The sequence below is a fragment of the Mobula hypostoma genome, chromosome 5, assembly GCF_963921235.1.
Source record: "Mobula hypostoma chromosome 5, sMobHyp1.1, whole genome shotgun sequence".
NCBI classification, from domain to species: Eukaryota; Metazoa; Chordata; class Chondrichthyes; order Myliobatiformes; family Myliobatidae; genus Mobula; species Mobula hypostoma.
Window position 1 is genome coordinate 78,627,188 of NC_086101.1, and position 27,664 is coordinate 78,654,851.

The window sequence follows — 27,664 nt, forward strand, 5'->3', positions numbered from 1 at the left end:
ACCCTCTGTCCACATTGTGAGAGGAGGAAATGGGTAAGGTCAGCTAACAGGGCTCTCGTGAAGCTGTACAGGCCAATCACCTGTACAGTGGATACAATAGATTACAGAAACATTGATGAACTCTAACCATATCATTGACTCTGGACGATGGAGCCAGGAGGTCATCGACGGTCTATGCTCCACTGGAACCTAAGGGCTTAAGAAGAAGAAGAACGTATTCCAGATACAATCTTGAGATTCATCTTGACTGAACTGAATGTCTGAATTATTGGGTGTCCCAACCTTTGCTGTGCTAGAGTCCAGGGGAAAGTGCAGGAAGAAAGCTAATTAATCCATTGATACATTATAAATGAAATTATAGGTATACAGTCCCTTATCCCAAATTCTGAAATCCATAAAGCTCCAAAAACCGAAGTTTTTTCCGCCAACAGCTGACGTCACTCAGGTGTGACGTGGCAGCACTAGCAGAGGCCGCCAGATGTCAGTTGTGGCTCAGCGCTCGTACTGGTTACACGTGCATTTGCTGTTCGCTGTTGACTTTGTGTTTAATTTCACCGTGAAAATGTCAAAAAGAGCTGCAGATACCCCTATGGGTAACAATGAGAAAAAGAGAAGGAAGCATCTATCATTATCAATAAAGCAGAAAGTGGAGTTATTGCAGAAGCTTGATCGTGGTATGTCTGTGTGGCGTCTTACTGAAGAATATGGTGTCGTAACTACCACTGTATATGATTTAATGAAACAGAAAGCCAAGTTACTGAAGTTTTATAGTGACAGTGACATTCCACATTTATTCCAATAAGTCATTTACCATGTGTTTGATTCAGTTCATTTGAAGCTGTATATTTTTATGTTTAATTGAATGTTTTTGTTGGAAATAAAAAAATGTTCTTGTCATTATTCCCTAAACAATACAGTATAACAACTACTTTCATAGCGTTTACATTGTATTAGGTATTATAAGTAATCTAGAGATGATTTGACGTATAGGGGAGGATGTGCGCAGGTCCGGAGCTCTGCCAGGTCCTAAAGTCCACCACACTGAGACAGGTTAAATAAGGGACTTGAGCATACGTGTTTTTGGTAACAGCGGGGTGGGGGGGGGGGTGTGAAATCCGAAAAATTCTGAATTCCGAAATGCAACTGGCCCCAAGGATTTCGGATAAGGGATTGTGGACCTGTACAGGAATCAAAAGTAAATTCTTTGTTCCTTAGGTCTTCCACCGGGCAGCTGGGATGACATGGAGCCATTAACTGTATAGCATATCTGAGTAATTTTCATCTGGTTTGTAAATAGCTATTGTTGAAAAATAATAAAAACTATGTCTTACTTCGGCAATTGTAGTCACAGATACAATTTGTATAAAATATGCAAAATGCTATAACATTGTTATTGAGAGATTTTTCTGTGACAGTAATCAACTTAAACAAACTTGCATCAAGTACAAAGAAGAAAAAAACTTGCTGTGTACCTAAATAAATGTTGTTCTGTCTCCAAGCATCAATGTTCTAAGATAAAGATATAACACATACTGTACATAACATGCTTATAAGAGAGTATAAAATCACTCTTTACTTCTAAATCTTTGGTTCAAACTTTCCTTTATTAATTAAAAAGTACACCTTAGTAAAAATGTGACGCTGTTTCATCTTTATTCTACGTTTGAGACTAAAGTTAGGAAATGAAGAAAATTATCATAATGGTCGCCTGAAAGGGATCTCCTCTGGGCCCCAGAGCAGCAAGTGCACTGGGTTTCAACTAGGATTTGTTGCTGTTAAGTATGTTTGAAAGAGATAGGATTAAGAACATATTCCTGGGCATAAGAGTCCATTTAAGAGGATGCCAGTCTACCAGGACATCAATACCAATTTACATCTTTCAAAAATATTGCTTTTCCCTCCAGCTGCTGGTGAAATTCACAGCTGGTTGTATTTATTCATTGCATAACAGGGCACACCGGTGGGCCTACTCCTCGATGCAGACTTCAGCATAAAAACACTAGGATGACAGTCCAGTGTAGTGCAGGGGGAAAATTTCATTGTGAGATGAGACATTAAGCTCAAGGTTCTTCTGCTCAAGTTAATATTCAAAGGTTCATTTATTATTGAAGTATACAACTCTGCAATTCTTCTCCAGATAGCCACGAAATCGAGTAAGTGAAGAGCGGCAGCAGGATCACCAACCCCCAAAACCTCTCCACCCCACACAAAAAAATAAACAAAAAGAAAACAGGCACATCATCTCCCAAATCCCTCTTCCCCACACACAAGAAAATAAGAAATCGGGCGAAAAACACAAAATACAAAAAAAGCATGTGACTGAAAAAGAAGTCTTGTGGATAATGAAGTAGGTTTTCAAAGCTTGCAGAGAGATTTAGGACAGTTAGAAGAGTGGGCTGAAAGATGGCAGATGGAGTTTAATGCTGATAAATGTGAGGTGCTACATTTTGGTAGGACTAATCAAAATAGGACATACATGGTAAATGGTAGGGCATTGAAGAATGCAGTAGAACAGAGGGATCTAGGGATAATGGAGCATAGTTCCCTGAAGGTTGAATCTCATGTGGATAGGGTGGTGAAGAAAGCTTTTGGTATGCTGGCCTTTATAAATCAGAGCATTGAGTATAGGAGTTGGGATGTAATGTTGAAATAGTACAAGGCATTGATGAGGCCAAATTTGGAGTACTGTGTACAGTTTTGGTCACCAAATTATAGGAAAGATGTCAACAAAATAGAGAGAGTACAGAGAAGATTTACTAGAATGTTACCTGGGTTTCATCACCTAAGTTACAGAGAAAGGTTGAACAAGTTGGGTCTTTATTCTTTGGAGCGTTGAAGGTTGAGGGGGGACTTGATAGAGGTATTTAAAATTATGAGGGGGATGGATAGAGTTGAGGTGTATAGGCTTTTTCCATTGAGAGTGGGGGAGATTCAAACAAGAGGACATGAGTTGAGAGTCAAAGGGCAAAAGTTTAGAGGTCACATGAAGGGGAACTTCTTTGCTCAGAGAGTGGTAGCTGTGTGGAACGAGCTTCCAGCAGAAGTGGTTGAGGCAGGTTCGATGTTGTCATTTAAAGTTAAATTGGATAGCTATAAGGACAGGAAAGGAATGGAGGGTTATGGGCTGAGTGCAGGTCGGTGGGACTAGCTGAGAGTAAGAGTTTGGCACGGACTAGAAAGGCCGAGATGGCCTGTTTCCGTGATGTAATTGTTATATGGTTAAGTCTACTGTCCAAGTCCACTTCTGAAATGCAGAAAACCTGGGCAATATTCTCCCTCTCCGGGCAGATCGATCTCACCAGTGATAAAAAGGCAGTCTCCCCTCTCCGTGCAGATCAACCTCCCCAGTGATAAAAAGGCAGTCTCCCCTCTCCGTGCAGATCGATCTCACCAGTGATAAAAAGGCAGTCTCCCCTCTCCGTGCAGATCGATCTCACCAGTGATAAAAAGGCAGTCTCCCCTCTCCGTGCAGATCAACCTCCCCAGTGATAAAAAGGCAGGCAGGCAGTGTTTCAATCTTCCTCGTCACTTTAATCGCTGAACAATGGAAGCTTTAATCAGTGAAATGGAGTCGAATATCAGCTTACAGCCTTCTCACCGCGGGCTTCCCGTACGTTGCCTCTGCCTCCTGGAATACCCTCAGAGACGGCAAAGCACTGAGCCACCCAAACGATCTCCAAATTGCAAATCATAGGCTCCAACAGTTATAGAATCACATTCAAAATGAGAAACAAATGTAAAAGACAGAAAAGAAGAGAAATATATGGTTTCATGAACTATCCAGAAGATGTCGACCTCAGAAGCATTGTATGCAAGCGCCATCTTGACTGGAAGACTGGAAAATGAAAGTCTGGAGAGATATTCAATATTTATCACCCATAACACTTCTAGAGAGATTATTTTTCATTATTATACTTTTGCCTTTGCAAATAACAATGTATGCATTAGCCACCTGTTGGCTATATTTCCAATGTAACTACAATTCTGGCACTAAATCAGAATGTCATACATGAGAGCATGTGAAAGGTGTGATATAAATGCAGATCTTTCTTTAGATAATGCACAAAATTGTTCATATATATTACTATAGTCCATAGCACAGAAATTGGCCCTTCAACCCAAAATGATTATCCCAGGACTTACCGTATAACCAAATTTCCTGAAATGATGGCACCCCACAGAATGGCATTCTTCCTTAGAAACACATCTCTTTGAAACTGATTCACTCCCGCCATGACTTGTAAATCTGTGCACCGTCAGGCAATACGCCGTGTCTGTTACACAGAAAAATAACAACAGCGTTGTGAGACCTCTTTGCAAACCAATCTGAAACCCATAAAAACAGGTTGTCCATTGTTTTGTTATAAACCCTGTCTATTTAAAAGAAAGCATTTAATATCTCACAATTTTAAAATTTAGTTCTCCTAGTGAAAAGATTGAAAAGGTTAGGGTGTCAGGACCGGAGCTGAGGGGCAGGCCGATTCTGCCCAGTTGTGCTCGCTGCTCCACGACGTTTACTCAGCTCTGCACCTAACACAGGTCGTCGCCTGCTCCAGCTGCAGTGCTGACCGGCTTCATGTCCGTGGTCCCACAATGTTTATTTGGCTCTGCGATGAACTGAGGCTATGTCCTACTCCAGCTGCAGTGATGCTTGGCTTCGTGTCTTCCATTAATTTTCAGTTCTGAATGCTATTTGCTTACTTTTATTGTTTGCAAGACTTTTTCCTCTCTGCACATCAGGTGTTTGACGGTCTTTTTTTTAATCGGTTCTTTCGAAAGACTTGCTCTGTAATAGGAATCAAAATAGACATACTACAGGCTGTGGTAGAACTAAGGACCCTCTGGAAAATCCTGGCATTGTGGACAATGTTTCTCACCCTCTCCTGCATGCCATCCTGATTGAAAAGAGGAACACTTTCATTAATAGACTAAAGCAACTGCGCTACCTCTGGTAAGGCTCTGAAAACCTGTGCCAACCAACTGGCAGAAGTATTTAAGGCCATTTTCAACCTGTCACTGCTGCGGGCAGAAGTTCCCACTTGCTTCAAAAAGGCAAGAATTATGCCAGTGCCTAAGAAGAATAACGTGAGCTTCCTTAATGACTATTGCCCGGTAGCACTCATATCGACAGTGATGAAACGCTTTGAGAGGTTGGTCATGACTAGACTGAACTCCTGCCTCAGCAAGGACCTGGACCCATTGCAATTTGCCCTTCGCCACAATAGGTCAACGGCAGATTCAATCTCAATGGCTCTTCACACGGCTCTAGACCACCTGGACAATACAAACACCTATGTCAGGATGCTATTCATTGACTATAGCTCAGCATTTAACAGCATTCCCATAATCCTGATTGAAAAGTTGCAGAACCTGGGCCTCTGTACCTCCCTCTGCAATTGGATCCTTGATTTCCTAACTGGAAGACCACAATCTGTGTGGATTGGTGATAACATATACTCCTCACTGACGATCAACACTGGCGCACCTCAGGGATGTTTGCTTAGTCCACTGTTCTACACTCTCTATACCCATGACTGTGTAGCTAGGTATAGATCAAATACCATCTATAAATTTGCTGATGATACAACCATTGTTGGTAGAATCTCAGATGGAGACGAGAGTGTGTACAGGAATGAGATATGCCAACTAGTGGAGTGGAGTCACAACAACAACATTGCACTCAAGGTCAATAAGATGGAAGAGATGATTGTGGACTTCAGGAAGGGTAAGACATACCAATCCTCATAGAGGGATCAGAAGTGGAGAGAGTGAGCAGCTTCAAGTTCCCGGATGTCAAGATCTCTGAGGACCTAACCTGGTCCCAACATGTCGATGCAACTATAAAGAAGGCAAGACAGTGACTATATTTCATTAGAAGTTTGAAGAGATTTGGTATGTCAACAAAAACACTCAAAAACTTCTATAGATGTACTGTGGAGAGCATTCTGACAGGCTGCATCACTGTCTGGTATGGGGGGGGAGCACTACTGCATAGGACTGAAAGAAGCTGCAGAGGGTCGTAAATTTAGTCGGCTCCATCTTGGGTACTAGCCTACAAAGTGCCCAAGACATCTTCAGGGAGTGGTGTCTCAGAAAGGCAGCGTCCATTATTAAGGACGTCCAGCACCCAGGACATGTCCTTTTCTCACTGTTACCATCAGATAGGAGGTACAGAATCCTAAAGGCACACACTCAGCAATTCAGGAACAGTTTCTACCCCTCCGTCATCCGATTCCTAAATGGACATTGAACCCGTGAACACTGCCTCACTTTTTTAATATGTATTATTTCTGTTTTTGCACGATTTTTAATCTATTCAATATACATATACTGTAATTGATTTACTTATTAATTTATTATTTTTTCTTCTGTATTATGTATTGTATTGCTCTGCTAAGTTAACAAGTTTCATGACACATGCCGGTGATAATAAACCTGATTCTGATTCTGCTCCAGGGAGCGTTATATGAGGTCACTCTTACTGTTGTTGGCTGAATGAAGTCACTGGAAAAAATTACTGGAAGATACAAAGCAGCTTCGTTATTCAACAAAACAAGGTACAGCAGGCATTACGTGGAGATGCTTTCAGTTGAGAGATCTGCTGTTCCAACATGGGGCTCGATATTTTTTGTGCCAAACATCAAAGGACAACTCCAAATGTACAATATATGGACAATGCTTTCTTTGAAAGTACATACAACCTTCACACCTCCTGGTTTACATCCACACCACAGACATCCAAATGAATTTTAATCAGCATTGTCTGGTCTGAGATTCACTGACTTTAGGAACTCATTGTTCAGAGCTGTACTCCAAATTAAATCCACAATCCATATTCAGGTGTGAAGACTGGTAGCCAAAGTCAGTTGCTAAATGTATATGTCCTAAACACAAAAATCACTCTAACACTTACCCTCAGCCATCAGGTTCTATAATGAGTCAACCTAGAGCCGGGGAAGTGATATTGTAATCTTTGACTTGTAAATCCTGTACATCTTATTTTGTTTTTGGTAGTTATTTTTTATTCTTTCTTATTTCTAATATTTGTATATCTGTGCACTAATAATGCTACTGTGACACTGTAATTTCCTTTGGGATTAATAAAGTATCTACCTATCTACCTTTTGGGTTTCTTTATTTTGTGGCTGCCTGTAAGGAGATTAATCTTAACGCTGTATAATGTATACATACTTTGATAATAAATGTACTTTGAGCTTTGAAATAAAGGGGAGGCTTAAACTCAAGTGGAAAGACAATTACTAATCTAATACCTGACTAAGGATACTACAATGTTACTAAGTCATGTACCTTCACATCATGATGGTTTATGCATTTTTCTCCATAAAGTCTTTACTTTATTTAAAAAAACAAACCCACTATCTCTTGACAATTCAAGCACGAGAAAATCTGCAGATGCTGGAAATTCAAGCAACACACAGGCCAGGCAGCATCTATAGGAAGCATTTTGTGTGTATCTCTTGACAATTCAGGAGTTTTAAAATATGATGATTAATTCCAAAAGAGGAACATGATGTGACAGCACTGACCCTGTTCTGCAGTTGGTAGTGTGGCCGAGCGGTCTAAGACGCTGGATTTAGGCTCCAGTCTCTTCGGAGGCGTGGGTTCAAATCCCACCACTGCCAGTGAGATATTTTCCCCACAAACAAATACCTCAATTTAAGGACTCTTATCTTGGTATTTCACGTTCTTCTTCTTTATTACTAATTAGTTTAATTTGCATTTGCACAGTTTGTTTTCTTCAGCATTCAGATTGATCTTTCATTGTTCCTGTTATAGTTACTATTCTATAGATTTGCTGAGTATGGCTGCAGAAAAATGATACTCAGAGGTGTATGTAGTGACACTCCGTTAATAAAGTTTACTTTGAACTTTGTTCACCAACAGTGGCTTGCAACCTGTAATCAGGATGAGACTTTTGTGTAGAGTGCTATTTACTTCATGGTAAGTTTCTTATATAATATTTGCTTTGCAGGCTTGGTATAAAATTGCACCCAAATCCATCTTCTCTTCTGAATATTGATCCACCTTTTCTATAAAGACTTCATACTTTTTGCTTTGACATTTTGTTTCTGAGTAAGCGATTTGTAATAGTTTTTGTAGATTTAACATTAGCAGAATGTGTATTGCATGTTTTAGGATGCCCACCAGTATTATAGAACATAATAAGGAGTTTCAAACAAGCATCAAGTTGGTTGAGTCTCCGGGACTGGACGAGATGTACTCCAAGCTACTGAGGGAGACGAGGGAGGAGATTGCTGAGCCTCTGGCAATGATCTTTGCATCATCAATGGGGACAGGGGAGGTTCCAGAGGATTGGAGGGTTGCAGGTGTTGTTCCCTTATTCAAGAAGGGGAGTAGAGATAGCCCAGGAAATTATAGGCCAGTGAGTCTTACTTCAGTGGTTGGTAAGTTGATGGAGAAGATCCTGAGAGGCAGGATTTATGAACATTTGGAAAGGCATAATATGATTAGGAATAGTCAGTATGGCTTTGTCTAAAGCAGGTTGTGCCTTACGAGCCTGATTGAATTTTTTGAGGATGTGACTAAACACATTGATGAAGGTAAAGCAGTAGATGTAGTGTATATGGATTTCTGTAAGGCATTTGATAAGGTATCCCATGCAAGGCTTATTGAGAAAGTAGGAAGACATGGGATCCAAGGGGACATTGCTTTGTGGATCAAGAATTGGCTTGCCCACAGAAGGCAAAGAGTGGTTGTAGACAGGTCATATTCTGCATGGAGGCCAGTGACCAGTGGTGTGCCTCAGGGGTCTGTTCTGGGACCCCTACTCTTTGTGATTTTTATAAATGACCTGGATGAGGAAGTGTAGGGATGGGTTAGTAAAGTTGCTGGTGACACAAAGGTTGGGGGTGTCATGGAGAGTGTGGAGGGCTGTGAGAGGTTACAGCGGGTCATTGATAGGATGCAAAACTGGGCTGAGAAGTGGCAGATGAAGTTCAACCCAGATAAGTGTGAAGTGGTTCATTTTGATAGGTCAAATAAGATGGCAGAATATTTATTTCAATTCAGAAGCAATTTTACTTGCAACTAACACGTTTCTCAGAGCTTCTGGCCTGGCTTGGTTTGCTGGACCATACATTGTAGTACAGTCATCTAGAGTGTTAGTGAGTATTCTGATGTTAGGTTATTTAGCAAAATATTAACTTCGGCAACTAACCTCAGCAGCCAATCTTTAGACCTGAACATGGACCGTTGATTAAATTTAAAATGCAGCCCTGGACAATAGGTTCCGAGAGCTGTGAACAGCGGTTAATTGAAAAACCAGGCAATGCTGATTAACATTCATTTTGGGTGTCTGGAGTGCGGGTGTGAAGAAGGAGGTGTGGAAATTAAATATAATTCAAAGGAAGCATTGTAGATACAATGTAAATTTAGAACTATCCTTTGATCTTTAGAATATAACACGTCATGTAAGGGCCTCTTCCGTCAGAGAAAGTCTCAGTTAGTTGAATAAATATTACTTTATATCTCCAGTGACTTTTTTCACATTACAACACAAAGAGAATTATTTTTCTGAAACACTCATTCTTATGCTGCTGGTAAAGGGTTCACATCCGTATTCATCTGGGTTGAAGAGCAAACTCAAACAAAACACGAATGTCCTCCTTCCTTCTGCCAGATATATTTCGTATTTTCCCCATTCCTCCTCAGTCCTGAAACATTGACCGTCTACTCTTTCCCATAGATGCTGCCTGACTGCTGAGTTCCTCCAGCATTTCGTGTGTGTTGCTTTGGATTTCAAGCTTCTACAAATGTTCTCGTGTTAGGAACAAGAATTAGTTGGATAAATTTGGAAGGAACAAGAATAGAAACATAGAAAACCTACAGCACAATACGGGCCCTTTGGCTCACAATGCTGTGCCGAACATGTCCTTACCTTAGAAATTACCTCGGGTTACCCATATCCCTCTATTTTTCTGAGCTCCATGTACCTGTCCAGGAGTCTCTTAAAAGACCCTATCGTATCCGCCTCCACCACCATCGCCAGCAGCCATTCCATCCAATCACCACTCTCTGTGTAAAAAAACTTACCCTTGACATCTCCTCTGTACCTACTTCCAAGCAACTTCAAACTGTGCCCTCTCGTGTTAGCCATTTCAGCCCTGGGAAAAAGCCTCTGACTATCCACACAATCAATGCCTCTCATCATCCTATACACCTCTATCAGGTCACCCCTCATCCTCCGTCACTCCAAGGAGAAAAGGCCAAGTTCACTCAACCTATTCTCATAAGGCATGCTCTCCAATCCAGGTAACAGCCTTGTAAATATTCTCTGCACCCTTTCTATGGTTTCCACATCCTTCCTGGAGTGAGGTGACCAGAACTGAGCACAGTACTCCAAGTGGGGTCTGACCAGAGTCCTATATAGCTGCAACATTACCTCTCAGCTCCTAAACTCAATCCCACGGTTGATGAAGGACAATGCACCGTATGCCTTCTTAACCACACAGTCAACCTGCGCAGCAGCTTTGAGTGTCCTATGGACACAGACCCCAAGATCCCTCCGGTCCTCCACACTGCCAAGAGTCTTACCATTAATACTACATTCTGTCATCATATTTGACCTACCAAAATGAACCACCTCACACTTATTTGGGTGGAACTCCATCTGCCACTTCTCAGCCCACTTTTGCATCCTATCGATTTCCCACTGCAACCTCTGACAGCCCTCCACATTATCCACAACACCCCCAAGATGAGCAAATTTACTAACCCATCCTTCCACTTTCTCATCCAGGTCATTTATAAAAATCACAAAGAGTAGGGGTCCCAGAACAGATCCCTGAGGCACACCACTGGTCACCGGCCTCCATGCAGAATATGACCTGTCTACAACCACTCTTTGCCTTCTGTGGGCAAGCCAATTCTGGATCCACAAAGCAAGGTCCCCTTGGATCCCATGCCTCCTTACTTTCTCAATAAGCCTTGCATGGGGTGCCTTATCAAATGCCTTGCTGTGTTGGTTGTGTTGGATAAATTTGGAAGAAAGTAAAAACTACACATTTAGAAGGAGGACTTTGTCGCGTAACCTTCTAAATAAGTCCTCTCCCTTGTCCACTTTCCCACCTAGCTCCTGTGTTCTTGGATCTCCTGTTGTGCTTGAAAAATTGAGCTCAGCTTGAATACATCCAATAGCTAAACGCCCACTGCTCTCTGTGCAGTGGAATTCCTACCCTTTGCATTAAGAAGTTTCTCCTTTTCTCAGCCATAAGTGGCAGATTCCTCTCCCAAATTTATTTTGTGATTATGCACTTTTGTCAAAGGCAGTCCAGCCAGGATTTTCTACAGTTGGTCCCTTTCACAATGTGATCACATCACATTCTTCCAGTCTCTGGTAAACACAGGCCAACATTGCTTAATCTGTCAGGCTAAGAGAGAAATGACTCGGTCAAGATGGAATGGTGGAGCTGACTCAGTGGGCTGAATGGCATAATTCAATGGTTTCAATGGTTGATTTAATATTAGAGAAGGTATACAGTCTGCCGGCTGGTGGTGTAGTGGCATCAGCGCTGGACTTCAGGGCAAAAGGTCCCAAGTTCGAATCCGGTCCTGTGCAGTAGCTCCCCCCCTCCCCATACCAGACAGTGATGCAGCCTGTCAGAATGCTCTCCACGGTACATCTATGGAAGTTCTTGACTGTTTTAGGTGACAAATCAAACCTCTTCAAACTCCCAATGAAGTATAGTCCCTGTCTTGCCTGATATGTTGGGACCAGGTTAGATCCTCAAAGATCTTGACACCCAGGAGCTTGAAATTGCTCACTCTCTCCACTTCTGATCCCTCTATGAGGATTGGTTTGTGTTCCCTCGTCCTACCCTTCCTGAAGTCCACAGTCAGTTCTTTTGTCTTACTGACATTGAGTGCAAGATTGTAGTTATGTCAGGATGCTGTTCATTGACTATAGCTCAGCGTGTAACAGCATCATTCTCACAATCCTGATTGATACGTAACAGAACCTGAGCTTCTGTACCTCTCTCTGCAATTGCGTCCTCAACTTCCAACCAGAAGACTACAATCTGTGCGGATTGGTGATAATATATCCTCCTCACTGACAATCAAAACCAGCGTATCTCAGGGGTGTGTGCTTAGCCCACTGCTCTACTCTCTCTATACCCGTGACTGTCTGGCTAGGTACAGCTCAAATACCATCTATAAGTTTGCTGATGATGCAACCATTGTTGGTAGAAACTTAGATGGAGATGAGAGGGTGTACAGGAGAGAGATATACCAGCTAGTTGAGTGGTGTCGCAGCAACAACCTTGCACTCAGTGTCAGTAAGATGAAAGAGCTGATTGTGGACTTCCGGAAGGGTAAGACGAAGGAGCACATACCAATCCTCATAGAGGGATCAGAAGTGGAGGGAGTGAGCAATTTCAAGTTCCTGTGTGGCAAGGTTATAACCTGATCCCAACATATCGATGCAGTTATAAAGAAGATAATACAGCAGCTATGCTTCATTAGTTTTTTTGATTGAAGAGATTTGGTTTGTCACGTAAAACACTCAACAATTTCTGTAGACGTACTGTGGAGAGCATTCTGACAGGCTGCATCACTGTCTGATATGGGGGTGTGGGGGCTACTGTACAGGACTGAAAGAATCTACAGAAAGTTGTAAATTTAGTCTGCTCCATCTTGGGTACGAGCCTCCGTAGTATCCAAGACATCTTCAAGGAGCATGACTCAGAAAGGCAGTATTCATTATTAAGGACCCCCGACACCCAGGGCATGCCCTTTTCTCACTGTTAACATCAGGTAGGAGGTACAGAAGCCTGAAGGCACACACTCAGCAATTCAGGAACAGCTTCTACCCTCTGCCATACAATTCCTAAATGGACATTGAACCCATGAAAACTACCTCCTTTTTTAACATATATTATTCTGTTTTTGCATTATTTTAATCTATTTAATATATGTATATATCCTTACGGTGATTTATTTATTTCCTTCTATATTATCATGTCTTGGAATGAACTGCTGCTGCTGTTAACAAATTCCACGACACATGCCAGTGATAATTAACCTATTTCTGATACTTTGCCCATGTTGGGCTCAAATCCCCCCTAAATCGGCATAAACATCATTGAGGACCTCACTTGGTCGGTACATACTGGCTGTGTGGTGAAAAAGGCACAACAGCACCTCTTTCACTTCAGACGGCTGAAGAAGTTTGGTACGGGCCCCCAAATCCTAAGGAATTTCTACAGGGGCACAATTGAGAGCGTCCTGACTAGCTGCATCACTGCCTGCTATGGGAACCGTACCTCCCTTAATCGCAGGACTCTGCAGAGAGTGGCGCAGACAATATTCAGGACATTTACAGAGACAGGTGTGTAAAAAGGGCCCGAAGGATCACTGGGGACCAGAGTCACCCCAACCACAAACTGTTCCAGCTGCTACCATCCGGGAAACGGTACCGCAGCATAAAAGCCAGGACCAACAGGCTCCGGGACAGCTTCTTCCACCAAGCCATCAGATGGTTAATTCATGGTGACACAGCTGTATTTCTATGTTATACTCACTACCCTGTTGTACATACTATTTATTATAAACTACTATAAATTTCACATTGCACATTTAGACGGAGATGTAACAAAGATTTTTACTCCTCATTTATATGAAGGATGTAAGTAATAAAGTCAATTCAAATTCAAAAAAAAATCCTTCCTATCTGTTTACATTTTTTTCCATAGATGCTCTCTGACCTGCTGAGTTCCTCCAGCATTTTCTGTGTTGCTGTGTCTTTTATACGTTGTTATTGTAGCTGCCTCTGTACTTGACTTCTTTTATTTCTCCACTTACGCTGCATTAACTACTGAGTGCTTTGAGCATTGTCTGTTTTCATTCCGAATGTCCAACACCTGTAGTTTTGTTTTGCTTCAATGCCTATCTGCAGCTTCTGTCATTTGGTGTCAAATTTTGTTTAATCATCTTTCTGTGAATGACTGGGATATCTTATTTTTTACATTGATGTCATGATGAGGCCACACTCAGGTTGGAGGAGCAACACCTTATATTTTGTTAGGGTAGCCTTCAACTTAATGGTGTGACCATTGATTTCTCGAACTTCCAGAATTGCCTACCCACCCTCTCCCGCACCATTCCCCATTCACATTTCCTCTCTCACCTTATCTCCTTACCTGCCCATCACCTCCCTCTGGTGCTACTCCCCTTTTCTTTCCTTCCATGGCCTTCTGTCCTCTCCTATCAGATTCCCCCTTCTCCAGCCCTGTATCTCTTTCACTGATCAACTTCCTGCTCTTTACTGCACCCCTCCGAGTTTCACCGGTCCCCTTGAATTACTCCCTCCCCTCCCCCAGCTTCTTACTCTGACTCCCCATCTTTTTTTCTCCGGTCTTGATGAAAGGTCTTGGCCCAAAACGTCGACTCTTCTCTTTTCTCTAGATGCTGCCTGGCTTGCTGAGTTCCTCCAGCATTTTGTGTGTGTTGTTGGGATTTCCAGCTGTAACATGCTGTAGGCTTTCACTGCTATGTAACATGCTGTAAGGTTTCACTGATAATGCAATGGTTTCTCTGTAGCAGCAATGTTTGGTTTATGACTAGAGATAATGGGGTTGGGAATGCTGTTGTTCTTTCTTGTGAGTCTGGAAGAGATTGTCCTGGTCTTTTGCCAGGGAGAGATGCGGAGAAAAGACACGAATGGAGAGAGTTGGTAGACCGCCGGACAGGTTGGATTTGGAGCGAGGGTCCAAAGGGCAGCGTCGATCAGAGGAGGTCGATGGTGGACGATCGATTTATCAGTGAGCGCCAACATTGCGCAATAGACTGTTTCATAAGATTGGGCCCTTTTACTTTTTTTGTTTTCTTTACTAACCAGATAGTCAAAGTAAGAACTATAAAGGTTAATCGTTTAATCACATATTGTGTACTGTTTGTTATTTCAGGGTACTGATTTGTAGCAGGGGACACATCATGCAGCATCCACCCAAACAAGGTTTCTGAAGTTTGGCTGGGCCTAGCGCAGTTCTCGTTTTAATGCAGACCAGTGCTGAGGTAATGGTAGCTGGGAGCGGAGATCTCAAAGACTGGGTTCTCTCATTTCTGAGGAGTGAGGGGAAAGATTGGTTGGATTTGGAATGTCCAATTAGTCCACGTTCACCAGTGAAGAGTGAGAACTCTGAGTTAGTATCCACCCTTACTTCTCCGATGAATAAATGGAAAAATCAGATTCAAAGTCCCAGCTATGGCGGGCTCCGCCTATTCTCTGGAATAATGCCCACCTCTGAAGGGGAGGAGGAGTATGAGACTTGGGCGGGGCGGACCTCTCAGTTGTTAGATGAGTGGCAGTGCTCTGATGATGTAAACCGACAGAGATTGGTTGAAGGTTTGAATAGGCGGACCATTGATATTGTGAGAACTGTCAGGTTGAAACATCTGGTAGCAACAGCTGTCAATTACATGCAAGCACTGTTCAATGCTTTTGGCCGGACTGAAAGCCCAGTGGAGCTCATGGTGGGGTTTCAGGACATGCATCAGGAGAAGACGGTGAGGGATATGAACTTGCTTGACGTATTGGTATATCTGAATGACCTCAGAGTATTTGGATCCACCTTGGAAGAACATGAAGCGAGGCTGCTGAAGGTGCTGGGCCGCCTGAAAGCTGAAGGGTTAAAACTTTCCCTGGACAAGGGCCAGTTCTGTCAAATGTCTGCTATGTTGGGCACACAGTCTCACAGAATGGGGTAGCTACGACCCAACTAAGATCGAGGTGGTTACCACTTGGCCAAGACCCCAGACTGTGAGCGCTCTGCGCTCGTTCCTCGGGTTCTGTGGTTACTATCGGAGGTTTGTGAAAGGCTACACAAAAGTGAGTCACCCGTTGGATCAGCTTCTGTGCGGTTACCCTACCCCTGGGGAAAAAAGGGAAGGGGAAACAAGGACAGGAGGGTGGAGAGTACCTTAGCCCGTTGGAGCCCTTTGGACCGAGGTGGGATGCAAAATGTGAGGAGGCCTTTCAGTCGCTGAAGGAGTTGCTGACCTAGGTGCCAGTACTGGTTTTTGCGGACCCCCATTACAATATGTACTGTACACAGATGCCAGCCGAGAGGATATGGGGGCGTCGTGTATCAGGATCAGGGCTCCGGGTTGAGAACTGTTTCGTTTGTCAGCCAGAGTCTGTCGCCCTCCGAGAAAAACTGTCCCACGCACAAGCTGGAATTTCTGGCGTTGAAATGGGTGGTGGTGCATAAGTTGAGTGACTATCTCTATGAGGCCAAGTTTGAGGTGAGGACAGACAACAACCCCCTAACTTATATCCTGACCTCGGCGAAACATGCCACAGGCCATCGGTGGTTGGCAGCGTTGTCTGCCTATGATTTCAGCCTGAAGTACCGGCCGGGGAGCCGGAACATTGCTGCTGATGCTTTGTCCTGACGGGCACACGAGGGACTGGACAGGGATGAGGAGCGGGAGAGCGTTCCTGCCTCAGGGGGTGAAGGCCATGTGTCAGTTTGCCATCACCGTGAAGGCAGAAGGAGGGACAGGAGCGAGTGGTGGATCAATTGGGAGTTTCTGATGACGCCATCCCCCAAGTTTATTGTAACCTGACTGCTCTGAAGACAAATCAGCTGCCGGACTTAAGTTCTGGGGAAGTGGCAGCTGCTCAGCGAGATGATCTGGGCATTGGTTCCATTTGGGCGGCAGTTGAAAAGGGAGACATGGCTCAGGTGGAGAGGATGAAGCATGCGTTGGTGCCTCCATTACTACAAGAATGGTCTTGGTTGGAGTTGAAGAACCACATCTTATACAGGGTCACGTCAGCCCCCGACCGACTCCGGCGTCACCAGCTGGTTCTGCCTGAGAAGTATTGGAGGATGGCGTTGAAATCACTTCATGATGATTCTGGACATTTGGGGGTGGAAAAGACCAATGGATTGTTTTACTGGCCTGGGATGAAATTGGAGGTTGAAGAATACTACAAGTCGTGCATTCGATTCACACATTGGAAGACACTGCCTATACGGGCAGCTCCTTTGTCCCACTTGCAGAGTGCAGGGTCCCTAGACCTAGTGTGTATGAATTTCCTGTCAATAGAACCTGATGCCAGCAACACGGCGAACGTCTTAGTCATCACGGACCACTACACCAGATATGCTCAGGCATTTCTTACCAAGGACCAGAGGGCGTCTACGGTGGCAAAAGTGTTATGCGAGAAGTATTTCATTTAGTATGGCCTTCCCAGGTGAATACATAGTGATCAGAGACAGGATTTCGAGAGCAGACTCATCCGTGAGTTACTGGGCATGCTTGGAGTTGAGAAGTCGAGGACTGCGCCCTATCACCCGCAGGGTGATTCCCAGCCAGAGAGGTTTAATCGGACCTTGCTAGACATGCTCGGGACCCTGGAGATCAGCAAGGAGAGCAGGTGGAGTCAATATATTGGGCATCTGGTTCACTGTTACAACTGTACATGAAATGAAGCTACTGGGTACTCACCATATTATCTGATATTTGGGCGCGAGGTAAGGTTGCCCATTGACCTTTGTTTTGGGACTGACGAGAGTGACTTACCACCAAAGACTTCTCAGAAGTATGTATCTGACATGAGAAGAGGGTTGAAAGGGCTTATGAATTAGCTGGGGTCGCAGCGGCCAAGCAGAGTCAAGGAAGTAAGAGGAGGTATGATCGAAAGATGAGATTCTCCCAACTCCTGCCGGGAGACTGAGTCCTCATAAGGAATTTGGGACTACCTGGAAAGCATAAGTTGGCTGACCGCTGGGTGGCTATGCCCTATGTCATGGATCCCCAACCTGTTTTGCACTGTGGAGCGGTTTAATATTGACAATATTCTTGCGGACCGGCCGACCCGGGGGGTGGGGGGTGTGGGTAGGGTTGCCAACGGACAAGAGTAGCAGTCAAATACGTTGCGTTTACCCAGAAAAGACTACAATGACCATGAAGCCTTGCACGGGCACCAGTTCGCATGCGTGACCTCCGCGTGCATGTACCTGCTGATCTTTTTCCCCTGCAAGTCGTTTTTGGCGATTCTGTTCACGGGGCGGGGGGGGGTATGATGTTAATCATGACCGGAATATAGGTGGTAAGTGGCTAATACACTCAATTTTGTTTCTAAAAGGGTTTATCTAATGAATTTAATATTAAACACACAGCACATATTTTCCTCGCTTGAATATAGTGATAATTCAATTATCAGGGGAGGACAGGGAGCTTGAAGTAAGTGTTGAACGAACTTCCAGTAGAAGTGGCAGAAGCAGGTTCGATACTATCACTTAAAGAAAAATTGGATAGGTATATGGACAGGAAAAGAATGGAGTGTTATGGGCTGAGTGCAGGTCGGTGGGACTAGGTGAGAGTTGCGTTCGGCACGGACTAGAAGGCCTGAGATCACCTGTTTCCGTGCTGAAATTGTTATATGATTATATAAGTAAGTCAATAGCATCATAACATTTTAAGTAACATTTGGATATTAAACACACAGCACATATTTTCCCTGTGTGAACATATAAAATCATTGCAACACACCAATATCGCTGAATCAGTGGGAGCCCTGGGCTTGTTTCCCTGCAACAATACGGTCCTATCGAGGGGTGATGGGAGACAGCGATACTCGAAGGGGGTTCTTTATGTCCAGTCTATTCCGCAATATAGTTTTCATTGCATTCATTGCAGAAAACTCCGCTTAGCAGAAAAATGTTGGAAATGGAAGCAACGTTTTCAGTGCTTTAGTGGCTATCTCAGGATATTTACCCTTGACTTTGATCCAGAATGCCGGCAGAGACGTTATGTCAAACATACTTTTCAGCCTGCCGTCATTTGCAAGCTCAAGGAGTTGATCTTCTTCCCGCGCTGACATGGATGACACGCGGGTAATGACCTCGTGTGCGTTCAAGCTCAACAGTGGGCGTGACAGGGAATGAGGAAAGGTGCAGCTGACTCATATCGCCAAATCATATCGTTTCCTTGCGGCCCGGTAGCACATGCTTTGCGGCCCAGTACCAGTCCGCAGCCTGGTGGTTGGGGACCGCTGCCCTATGTGGTGGAGAGTCAGATGCCAAACCTACCAGTTTTCCAGGTGAAACCACAGGATGGGAATGGGCCTGTCAAGATTCTCCATCAGAACCTCCTGTTGCCCCTGGGTCAAGAGGTGCAAGTAGACCCAGAGACCGACTTGGAGCCTACACCTAGTAAGAGGACTCTTCAGAAACGTGGGGTGACTGCCGGGTCCCCAACAGGGGGGGTTAGGCCGGCCCCCACCCCTGAGAGGGATACTGATTGCGAGGATGAGGATCTGGATGTGTGGTATATGCTGCCTTTCGCTAACTCCCCAGTGATTGAGGAAGAGACTCCCGACCCTTCTCCCACTGAGACGTGAAGTGGGGGGGGGGGCTACCTGTCGGCAGCCTGGGTTGCAGCAGGACTGCGGGGGAGGAAGCAGGGTTTGATCATGGAACAGAGGGCTCCGAGTTGCAGGTGGACACGAGTGATAGGTTGGGGGAGGCCTCCCCTGGTAGACCGGAAGTATCCCCAGTAGTGTCGGAACCTGAAGAGTTAGATGATGGGGTGCGGAGATCGCAGAGAATTAGGAGACCACCGGATAGGTTGGTCTACATAGCACCAGGGGAACAGAGTGTGACCCCTACTGTGTTGGGGAGCTATGTCACTGCTTTTTACACCTGGATTGGGCTTTGTGTTTTGCAGGAAGGGTTGGTGAATTATCTCAACATCATGAGGACATGACTAAATTTAGTGGGGGAATAGTGTAACATGCTGTAGGGTTTCACTGCTGTGTAACATACTGTAAGGTTTCACTGATAATGTAACGGTTTCTTGGTAGCAGCAATGTTTGGGTTATGACTAGAGATAACGGGGTTAGGAATGCTGTTTGTTCTTTCTTGTGAGCTGGAAGACAGATTTTCGCTGTCTTTTGCCGGGGAAAGATGAGGAGAGAAGACGCAGTTGGAGAGAGTTGATAGACCGCCAGAAGGGGTGAACGTGGAGCGAGGGTCCGAAGAGCAGCGACGATCGGAGGTCGATGGTGAACAATCGATTTATCAGTGAGCTCCAACATTGCGCAACAGACTGTTTCATAAGATTGGGCCCTTTTTTCTCGTTTTCTTTACTAGCCATATAGTCAAAGTAAGAATTATAAAGCTTAATCATTTAATCACATATTGTGTACTGTTTGTTATTTCGGGCTACTGATTTGTAACAGGGGACACATTGCGCAGCATCCACCCAAACGAGATTTCTTAAGTTTGGCCGGGCCAGGGGCTGTCACCCCCTGTATTAAGCCGCTAGCCGAAGCGAGAGTTACACAGCATTAGCAGATTTTTTTCTCATTTGTAAATGTAAGTTACACTTACTTTTGTACAACAATAACATGCTCTACATGCTGTTAGAGAGCTCTGTAGTCCAGGGGTTCCCAACTATTTTATACCTTGGATCCATGGAGCCCAGGATGGGAACCCCTGCTGTAGTCAGACAAAGACACCAATGGGGCACAGAAAACAAATTGAAGCAGTGCAACATTTTAAAGGGAATCTCAGTTTCCTGTCTGCTCAGAGTGGAGAAGGGGCATTTGAGATGGCATTGAGAAGTTTGGGAGTGCACAGAAGCCCCGTGTAAACCTTATGGAAGAAATATGCAATAACGTCCAGGCTGAGGGGGGAGGATGAAGCAGTGTTCAGCTCACTAGCTCAGGCCTTACTCGCCTCAGCGCTGAACTGACTCTGGGGCTTGGGCTCACCTTCGGGGACTCTGCTTCATGTTCCGTGTATTATTTTTTCACTTCTTTATTGTTTAAATGATTTGTTCTTTTTTCCTACATTGGATGCTTGTCGGCCGTTGCTTTGTAGGGTTTTGCTTTTGTGGATTCTATTGTGTTTCTTTGTTTTGTGGTTGCCTGCAAGAAGATGAATCTCGAGACTGTGTATTGTAAACGTACTTTGATGATAAATGTACTTTGAACTTTGATCTTATGCTTAAGAATTATCTTCTCTCCCATCCCATCAGCCATCTGTTGAAGCACCAGTGGTTCCCACGTCAGTCTCAGTAACCACCTCAGAGCCCAGAGAACTGCAGAGTAAGCTAGTTACCTTTGATTCCCAGGGATTGCCTAAGAAAGAAATGAGAGTTGAAGGGATGTTGTCTAGTCCACCTAAGCCAGCCTCCTAACACAGGGTTAAAACCACTAAAGAAATCAATGGTAAAAATAAACAATCACACTTTATAATTGCTTCCTCTCCCCTCCCCCCACCTTTTTACCTGGGCATCTTTCCCTTCATTTTCAATCCTGAGGAAGGGATTTGATCCAAAACGTCAACGGTTTATTCATTTCCATACATGCCGAATTCCTCCAGCACTTTGTGTTTGTTGCTCTGGATTTCCAGTATCTGCAGATTTTCTCATGTGTATGATTCACACTTTACATTTATCTATTGTATGGCCCAAGCTCAATTAAATATCGGGGTAACATTTTTCACAGATAGTTTAATGCAAGCCTTTAAACACTGACAGAAATAAAATAAGGAATAAATGACAGAGCCCTTCTTTATCTGTTGATTTATATCTTAAATACTATGTAAAATTAAAACATCCAGACATACTGACTGGACCTTTACAACTTATTCAATTGTTCAAAGTAAAACAAAAGTAAAGCAGTCAACTCTTTTTTCTATTTACAAAGAAGTCTTTGGTCTATCAATCACACCATAAGCTGTAAATTTCGCATAAAAGGCTGTTTGAATTGAGTAGCTCCATCCGTTTGGCTACAGGGTACTCACAATGAGGGCACCATTTATCTTCAGCCCATCGGTTACACTCGTAATTGTCCAAAGCGTCGTTGCAAGTGAAGCACTTGAAGCTGTTTGGAAATGGAGTTGCTGCAAATAGAGAAACAAGGTCAAGAAAAGATGACTAGCTCATCATTCCACTGAACTGACAAGATACTGCACCTCAATAAATTTAAAGCACTGAATAAGAGAATCAGAGATAAGTTGCAGCACGGAAGGAGTCCATTTTACCTCCCGAGCCCACGTTAGCTGCATGTTCTACTACCTATTCAATCCCAATCCCCACTCTTTTCCCAAAGAAGTTTGGTGTGGGGCCCCAAATCCTAAGGACTTTCTACAGGGGCAAAATTAAGAACATCCTGACTGGCTGCATCACTGCCTGGTATGGGAACTGTACCTCCCTTAATCGCAGGACTCTGCAGAGAGTGGTGCGGACAGCCCAGCACATCTGTAGTTGTGAACTTCCCATGATTCAGAACATTTACAAGGTCAGGTGTGTAAAAAGGGCCCGAAGGATCACTGGGGACCAGAGTCACCCCAACCACAAACTGTTCCAGTTGCTACCATCCGGGAAACGGTACCGCAGCATAAAAGCCAGGACCAACAGGCTCCGGGACAGCTTCTTCTACCAGGCCATCAGACTGCTTAACTCATGCTGACACAACTGTATTTCTATGTTATATTGACTGCCTCGTTGTACATACTATTTATTACAAATACGATAAATTGCACACTGCACATTTAGACGGAGACGTAATGTAAGGATTTTTACTCCTCATGTAGATGAAGGCTAATGAAGTAATGAAGTAATAAAGGAAATTCAATTCAATTCAAGCTCTATAAATGTTGTTCCCCAGTGATTGTCCAATTCTCCTTTGCATTGAGATGATCAGGAAATATTTACCTTACAGTGAATAGTTAGTGTATTGGTTAGCGTAATACTTCACTACACCAGCGATCACCAATTGGGTTTCAGTTCCGCCACTGTCTATAAGGAGTTCGCATGTTCTCCCCGTGACCACGTGGATTTCCGCTGGGCATTCCAGTTTCTTTCCATATTCCAAGAAAAAGACACATAGGGTTTTTTATTCATTTATGGGATGTGGACATTGCCAGCTAAACCAGCATTTATTGCCCATCCCTAGTTGCCCTTGAGAAGGTGGGGACGAGCTGCCTTCTTGAACCGCTGCAGTCCCTGAGGTGAAGGTACACCCACTGTGCTGTTAGGGAGGGAATTCCATGATTTTAACCCAGTGACAATGAAGAAACTGCAATACGTTTCTAAGTCAGGATGGAGAGTGACTTGGAGGGGGATTTCCAATCGGTGGTGTTCCCAGGTATCTGCTGTTCTTGTTCTTCTAGATGGTAGTGATCGTGGGTCTGGAAGATGCTGCCTTAGGAACTTTGGTGTGCTGTTGCTGTGCAACTTGCAGATAGTACACACTGCTGCAACTGTTCGTCGATGGTGGAGGGATTGGATGCTTGTGGAAGGGATACCCATCAAGTGGGCTGCCTTGTACTGGATGGTGTCAAGCTTCCTGAGTGTTGATGGAGCTTAAATCATCCAGGCGAGTGGTGATTATTCCATTACACTCCTGACCTGAGCTTGTAGACGGTGGACAGGCTTTGGGGAATCAGGAGGTGAGTTACATGCCACAGGATTCCTAGCTTTTGACCTGCTCTGGTAGCCACGGTGTTTATATGGCTAGACCAGTTCAGTTTCCTGTCAATGGTAACTCCCAGGATGTTGATAGTAGGGGATTCAGTGATGGTGATGCCACTGAATGTCAAGGGACGGTGGTTAGAGCCTCTCTTGTTGGAGATGGTCATTGCCTGGCACTTGCATGGCTCAGACGTTACTTGCCACTTGCTAGCCCAAGCCTGGATATTGTCCAGGTCCTGCTGCATTTGGGGATGAAGCAGCTGAAGATGGTTGGTCCTAGGACACTTCCCTGAGGAACTCCTGCAGTGATGTCCTGAGGATAAGATGACTGACCTCCAGCCATCACAACCATCTTCCCTTGTGTCAGGTACGATTCCAACCAGCAGAGGGTTTCCTCCTAATTTCCATTGAATCCATTTTAGCTAGGGTACCTTGATGCCATACTCGGTCAAGTGCTGCCTTTATGTCCAGGGCTATCACTCTTACCTCGCCTTTGGTATTTAGCTCTTTGGACCAAGGAGGTGATGAGGACAGGAGCTGAGCGGCCTCGACAGAACCCAAACGGGGCATCGGCAAGCTTGTTATCCAGTGTTAGTAAGGATTAAAAAGTGTGGGCATGCTATATTGGCGCCAGACGCACGGCGACACTGCAGAATCAGGTTTAGCATCACTGGTATATGTCGTGAAATTTGTTAACATTGTGGCAGCAGCACAATGCAATACATGATAATAGAGAGAAAAAATAAAACTACGAATTACAGTAAGTATATATATTAAATCGTTAAATTAAGTAAGCAGTGCAATAAGAAGGAAATAAAAACATGGTGAGATAGCGTTCATGGGTTCAATGTGCATTCAGAAATCTGATGGTAGAGAGGAAGAAGCTGTTCCTGAATCATTGAGTGTGCGCCCTCAGGCTTCTGTACCTCCTCCCAGATGGTAGCAATGAGAAGAGGGCATTTCTTGGGCAATGGGGGACGCCACCTTTCAGAGGTACCGCTCCTGGAAGACGTCCTGGATACTACAGAGGCTTGAGCCCATGATGGAGCTGACTAAGTTTACAACTCTCTGCAGCTTACTTCGATCCTGTGCATTAGCAACCCCCCATCCCCACCATACCAGGCAGTGATGCAGCCACTTGCGGGCTGCTCCCAGCATATCAACAGACTGTGCTGGTCATTGATACAAAGGCACATTCACTGGGTGCTTTGATGCAGATGTGACAAGTAAAGTTAATTAAGCTAATCGATATACAGCAAGTGGTATAGACATTCAATAACATACACCAATGTTATTATTAAGGGCCTCCAGCACCCAGGGCATGCCCTTTTCTCACTGTTACCGTCAGGTAGGAGATACAGAAGTCTGAAGACACACACTCAGTGATTCAGAAACAGCTTCCTCCCCTCTGCCATCTGATTCCTAAATGGACATTGAACCCTCGGACACTACCTTATTTTTTAATATACAGTATTTCTGTTTTTTGCATGATTTTTAATCTATTCAATATACGTATACTGTAATTGATTTGTTATTTATTTATTATTAATTTTCTTTCTTATATATTATGTATTGCAATGAACCGCTGCTACTAAGTTAACAAATTTCACGTCACATGCCGGTGATAATAAACCTGATTTTGATTATGATATTTCGTATTGAAATGACTGAGCCTGATATTTGGAAGAAACGGCGGGAGGAGAGGATGGCGGCACGGCACAGCGCGCAGCGGCCACTCCGGTGAATATCTGTTATCAGTCAAGTAGGGTGCCATGCACAATCCTGATTTGATGGAGACAGGCATGAGAGCACGGAGGAACATCTGTGAAACTTCTGAAATGCCTGTTTCGCTGCTGCTGCTACTGTGTGGTCCAGAATCTACAGAGGAGAAGGCCCCGAGTCCTCGGCTTTGCTTGTTGCTCAGCGGCCGGGGTGGGATCGAAGCGCTCAGCAGAGATGGTGCTCGGTGCTTGGTGTCGGAGGGCTGGTTGGAGGCTCGAAGTTTTTGGATGGACTCAGAGTTGGCTGCGATCGGGTGCTTCCAATGCATCGGCAAGTTTGCGGCACTTGGAGTTCATGGTAGGGAGAGTTTCTCCCTTCTACTGTCTGTGTGAGATGTTGGGGCTATTGGGACTTGAGACTTTTTTTTAACCGTGCTCATAGTCTGTTCTTTATCAAATTATGGTATGGCTTTGCACTGTTGTAACTATATGTTATAATTATGTGGTTTTGTCAGCTTTAGTCTTGGTTTGTCCTGTGTTTCTGTGATATCTTTCTAGAGGAACATTGTATCATTTTTTTAATGCATGTATTTCTAAATGACAATAAACGAGGACTGAGTGTCCTCATAATCTAATCTAATCTAAATCTAAAGATTTAGCTGCTGGGCCAGAATGAAAAGATCAGGGGTCGGGGCCAGAGGTGAGCGACAAGCTGGTTCAGCTCAGTGCTCTGCAACATTTTCCCAGCTCTGTGTTGAACTAAGGGTCTACAGACAGGACCGTATTTGTGGACTTCAGATCAGTACACTATCTGCTTGTGTTTATTGTTTTCATGATTTCTTTTTCTCTGCACATTGAGTGTTCAACGATCTTGTTTTGATTTTTTTTTGGTGTTTCTTTGTTTTGTGGCCGCCTGATAGGAGATCAATCTCAAGGTTGTACAATGAATACATACTTTGATAATAAATGTACTTTGAAGTTTGAACTTTTGTTTCCTAACTAAGCCGGCATCTTATTTGAAAATATACATTCTGAACACTACACATCGAAGTTAAGTAGGAACATCCGTACATTCCGTTACAACTTTCTTCAGAACTGGTGTATGGCATGGTAGTGTAGTGGTTAGCACACTTTACTGTACAGGCAGCCCGGGTTCAATACCCTCTGCTGCCTGTAAGGAGTTTGTATGTTCTCCCCATGACCACATGGGTTTCCTCCGGGTGATCCAGTTTCCTCCCACAGTTCAAAGACATAACGGTTGATAGGTTAACTGTTAGTTGTCCCGTCGTTAGCCTAGGATTAAACTGGGAGATTGCTGGGCGGCGCAGCTTGAAGGTCTGGGAAGGCCCGTTCTGTGCTGTATCTCAATAAATATACAAGGTACTGGACTGAGGTAGTTCCTTTTGATTTGTCACAGCTGTGGTATAATTGAAACTTTAATCATCAAAGAGGGAGCCAGGCCTTTCATGACCAAACAACCAAAGCCCAATCTGCTGCTAACGGCCAGGTCCTGGGAGATGAGGGTCGATGTGGGAAGGAGGCTGCAGTTCCCGGATGTGGTGCACACAACCCTGCGCCCTGACATTGTACTGTAGTCAACTGAAGACAGGAAAATAATTCTGGTTGAGCGGGAGGAGGGATGGGAAGAGGCCCACGAGAGAAAGGCCTTGAAGTACCAGTCCTTAGTGCAGGAGTGTAAAGACAAGGGATGGCAGGCATGGTTGTTCCCTGTGGAGATCGGCTGCAGAGGTTTCCCAGCCAAATCAGCATGGCGGTTGTTGTCAGATCTGGGCCTGGACGAAGGGAGCAGAAAACAAGCAGCTCATAGGATGGGGGACGAGGCAGAACGAGTCTCTTGTTGGATTTGGAGTTCATGAGAGGAGGGAAGCTGGAAGCCAGGAGCAAATAGGCAGTGATTTGGCCACCACTGCCAGCCCACCAACTGAAGAGTGTCGTGGTTAAAGGTCGAAACACTCTGTGAAGGTTGGGAACCACCTGATGACATCTACTCCTGACTGAAGGCTATGGTTACCTTATAAGGTATCTGGAGAATGCACCCTAACAGGTGTATGTAACAAGCAAGGAACATAAGCCTTAACCAACACTAAAGTTATGGACAGGATCATTTCCAGCAGGAGCCCATATACTTCTGGTGGTGTCCCGTCCTGATAGGCAAGATAAATTGGATCTAGGAATGCCCTTGCAACAGAGAAATATGTGGACCTGAAGAGAATGCTTCGAACAGATACAAGGAGGAATTTCTTTAGCGAGAGGGTGGTGAATCAGAGGAATCCAACGTCACAGACGGCTGCGGAGCACAATGCATTGGTCTACTTAAAACAAGAGGTTCTCCATTAGTAAGGGCATCAAAGGTTTTGGGGAGAAGGTAGGAAAATGGCTTGAGAGCGATATTAACTCAGCCATGATCGAATGCCGGAGAAGACTCGATCGGCTGAATGGCCTAATTC

General features: G+C 44.3%; 1 protein-coding gene and 1 non-coding gene across 3 annotated transcripts in view; one reads left to right on the plus strand and one right to left on the minus strand.

Moving 5' to 3' along the window:
- The window catches only part of lypd6b (LY6/PLAUR domain containing 6B), a 254,638-nt gene that overhangs the window by 4,905 nt on the left and 222,069 nt on the right, over positions 1-27,664 (minus strand). For both annotated transcript variants that reach the window (XM_063047538.1, XM_063047539.1), the window contains exons 4-5: positions 21,804-21,902; positions 4,144-4,274 (exon numbers count right to left, since the gene is read on the minus strand). In XM_063047538.1, the coding sequence (XP_062903608.1) occupies positions 4,144-4,274; positions 21,804-21,902 (230 nt within the window). The remainder of the gene's footprint in view (positions 1-4,143; positions 4,275-21,803; positions 21,903-27,664) is intronic.
- On the plus strand, positions 7,562-7,643 carry trnal-uag (transfer RNA leucine (anticodon UAG)). The gene has a single exon. It is a non-coding gene; the product is annotated as a tRNA-Leu (tRNA).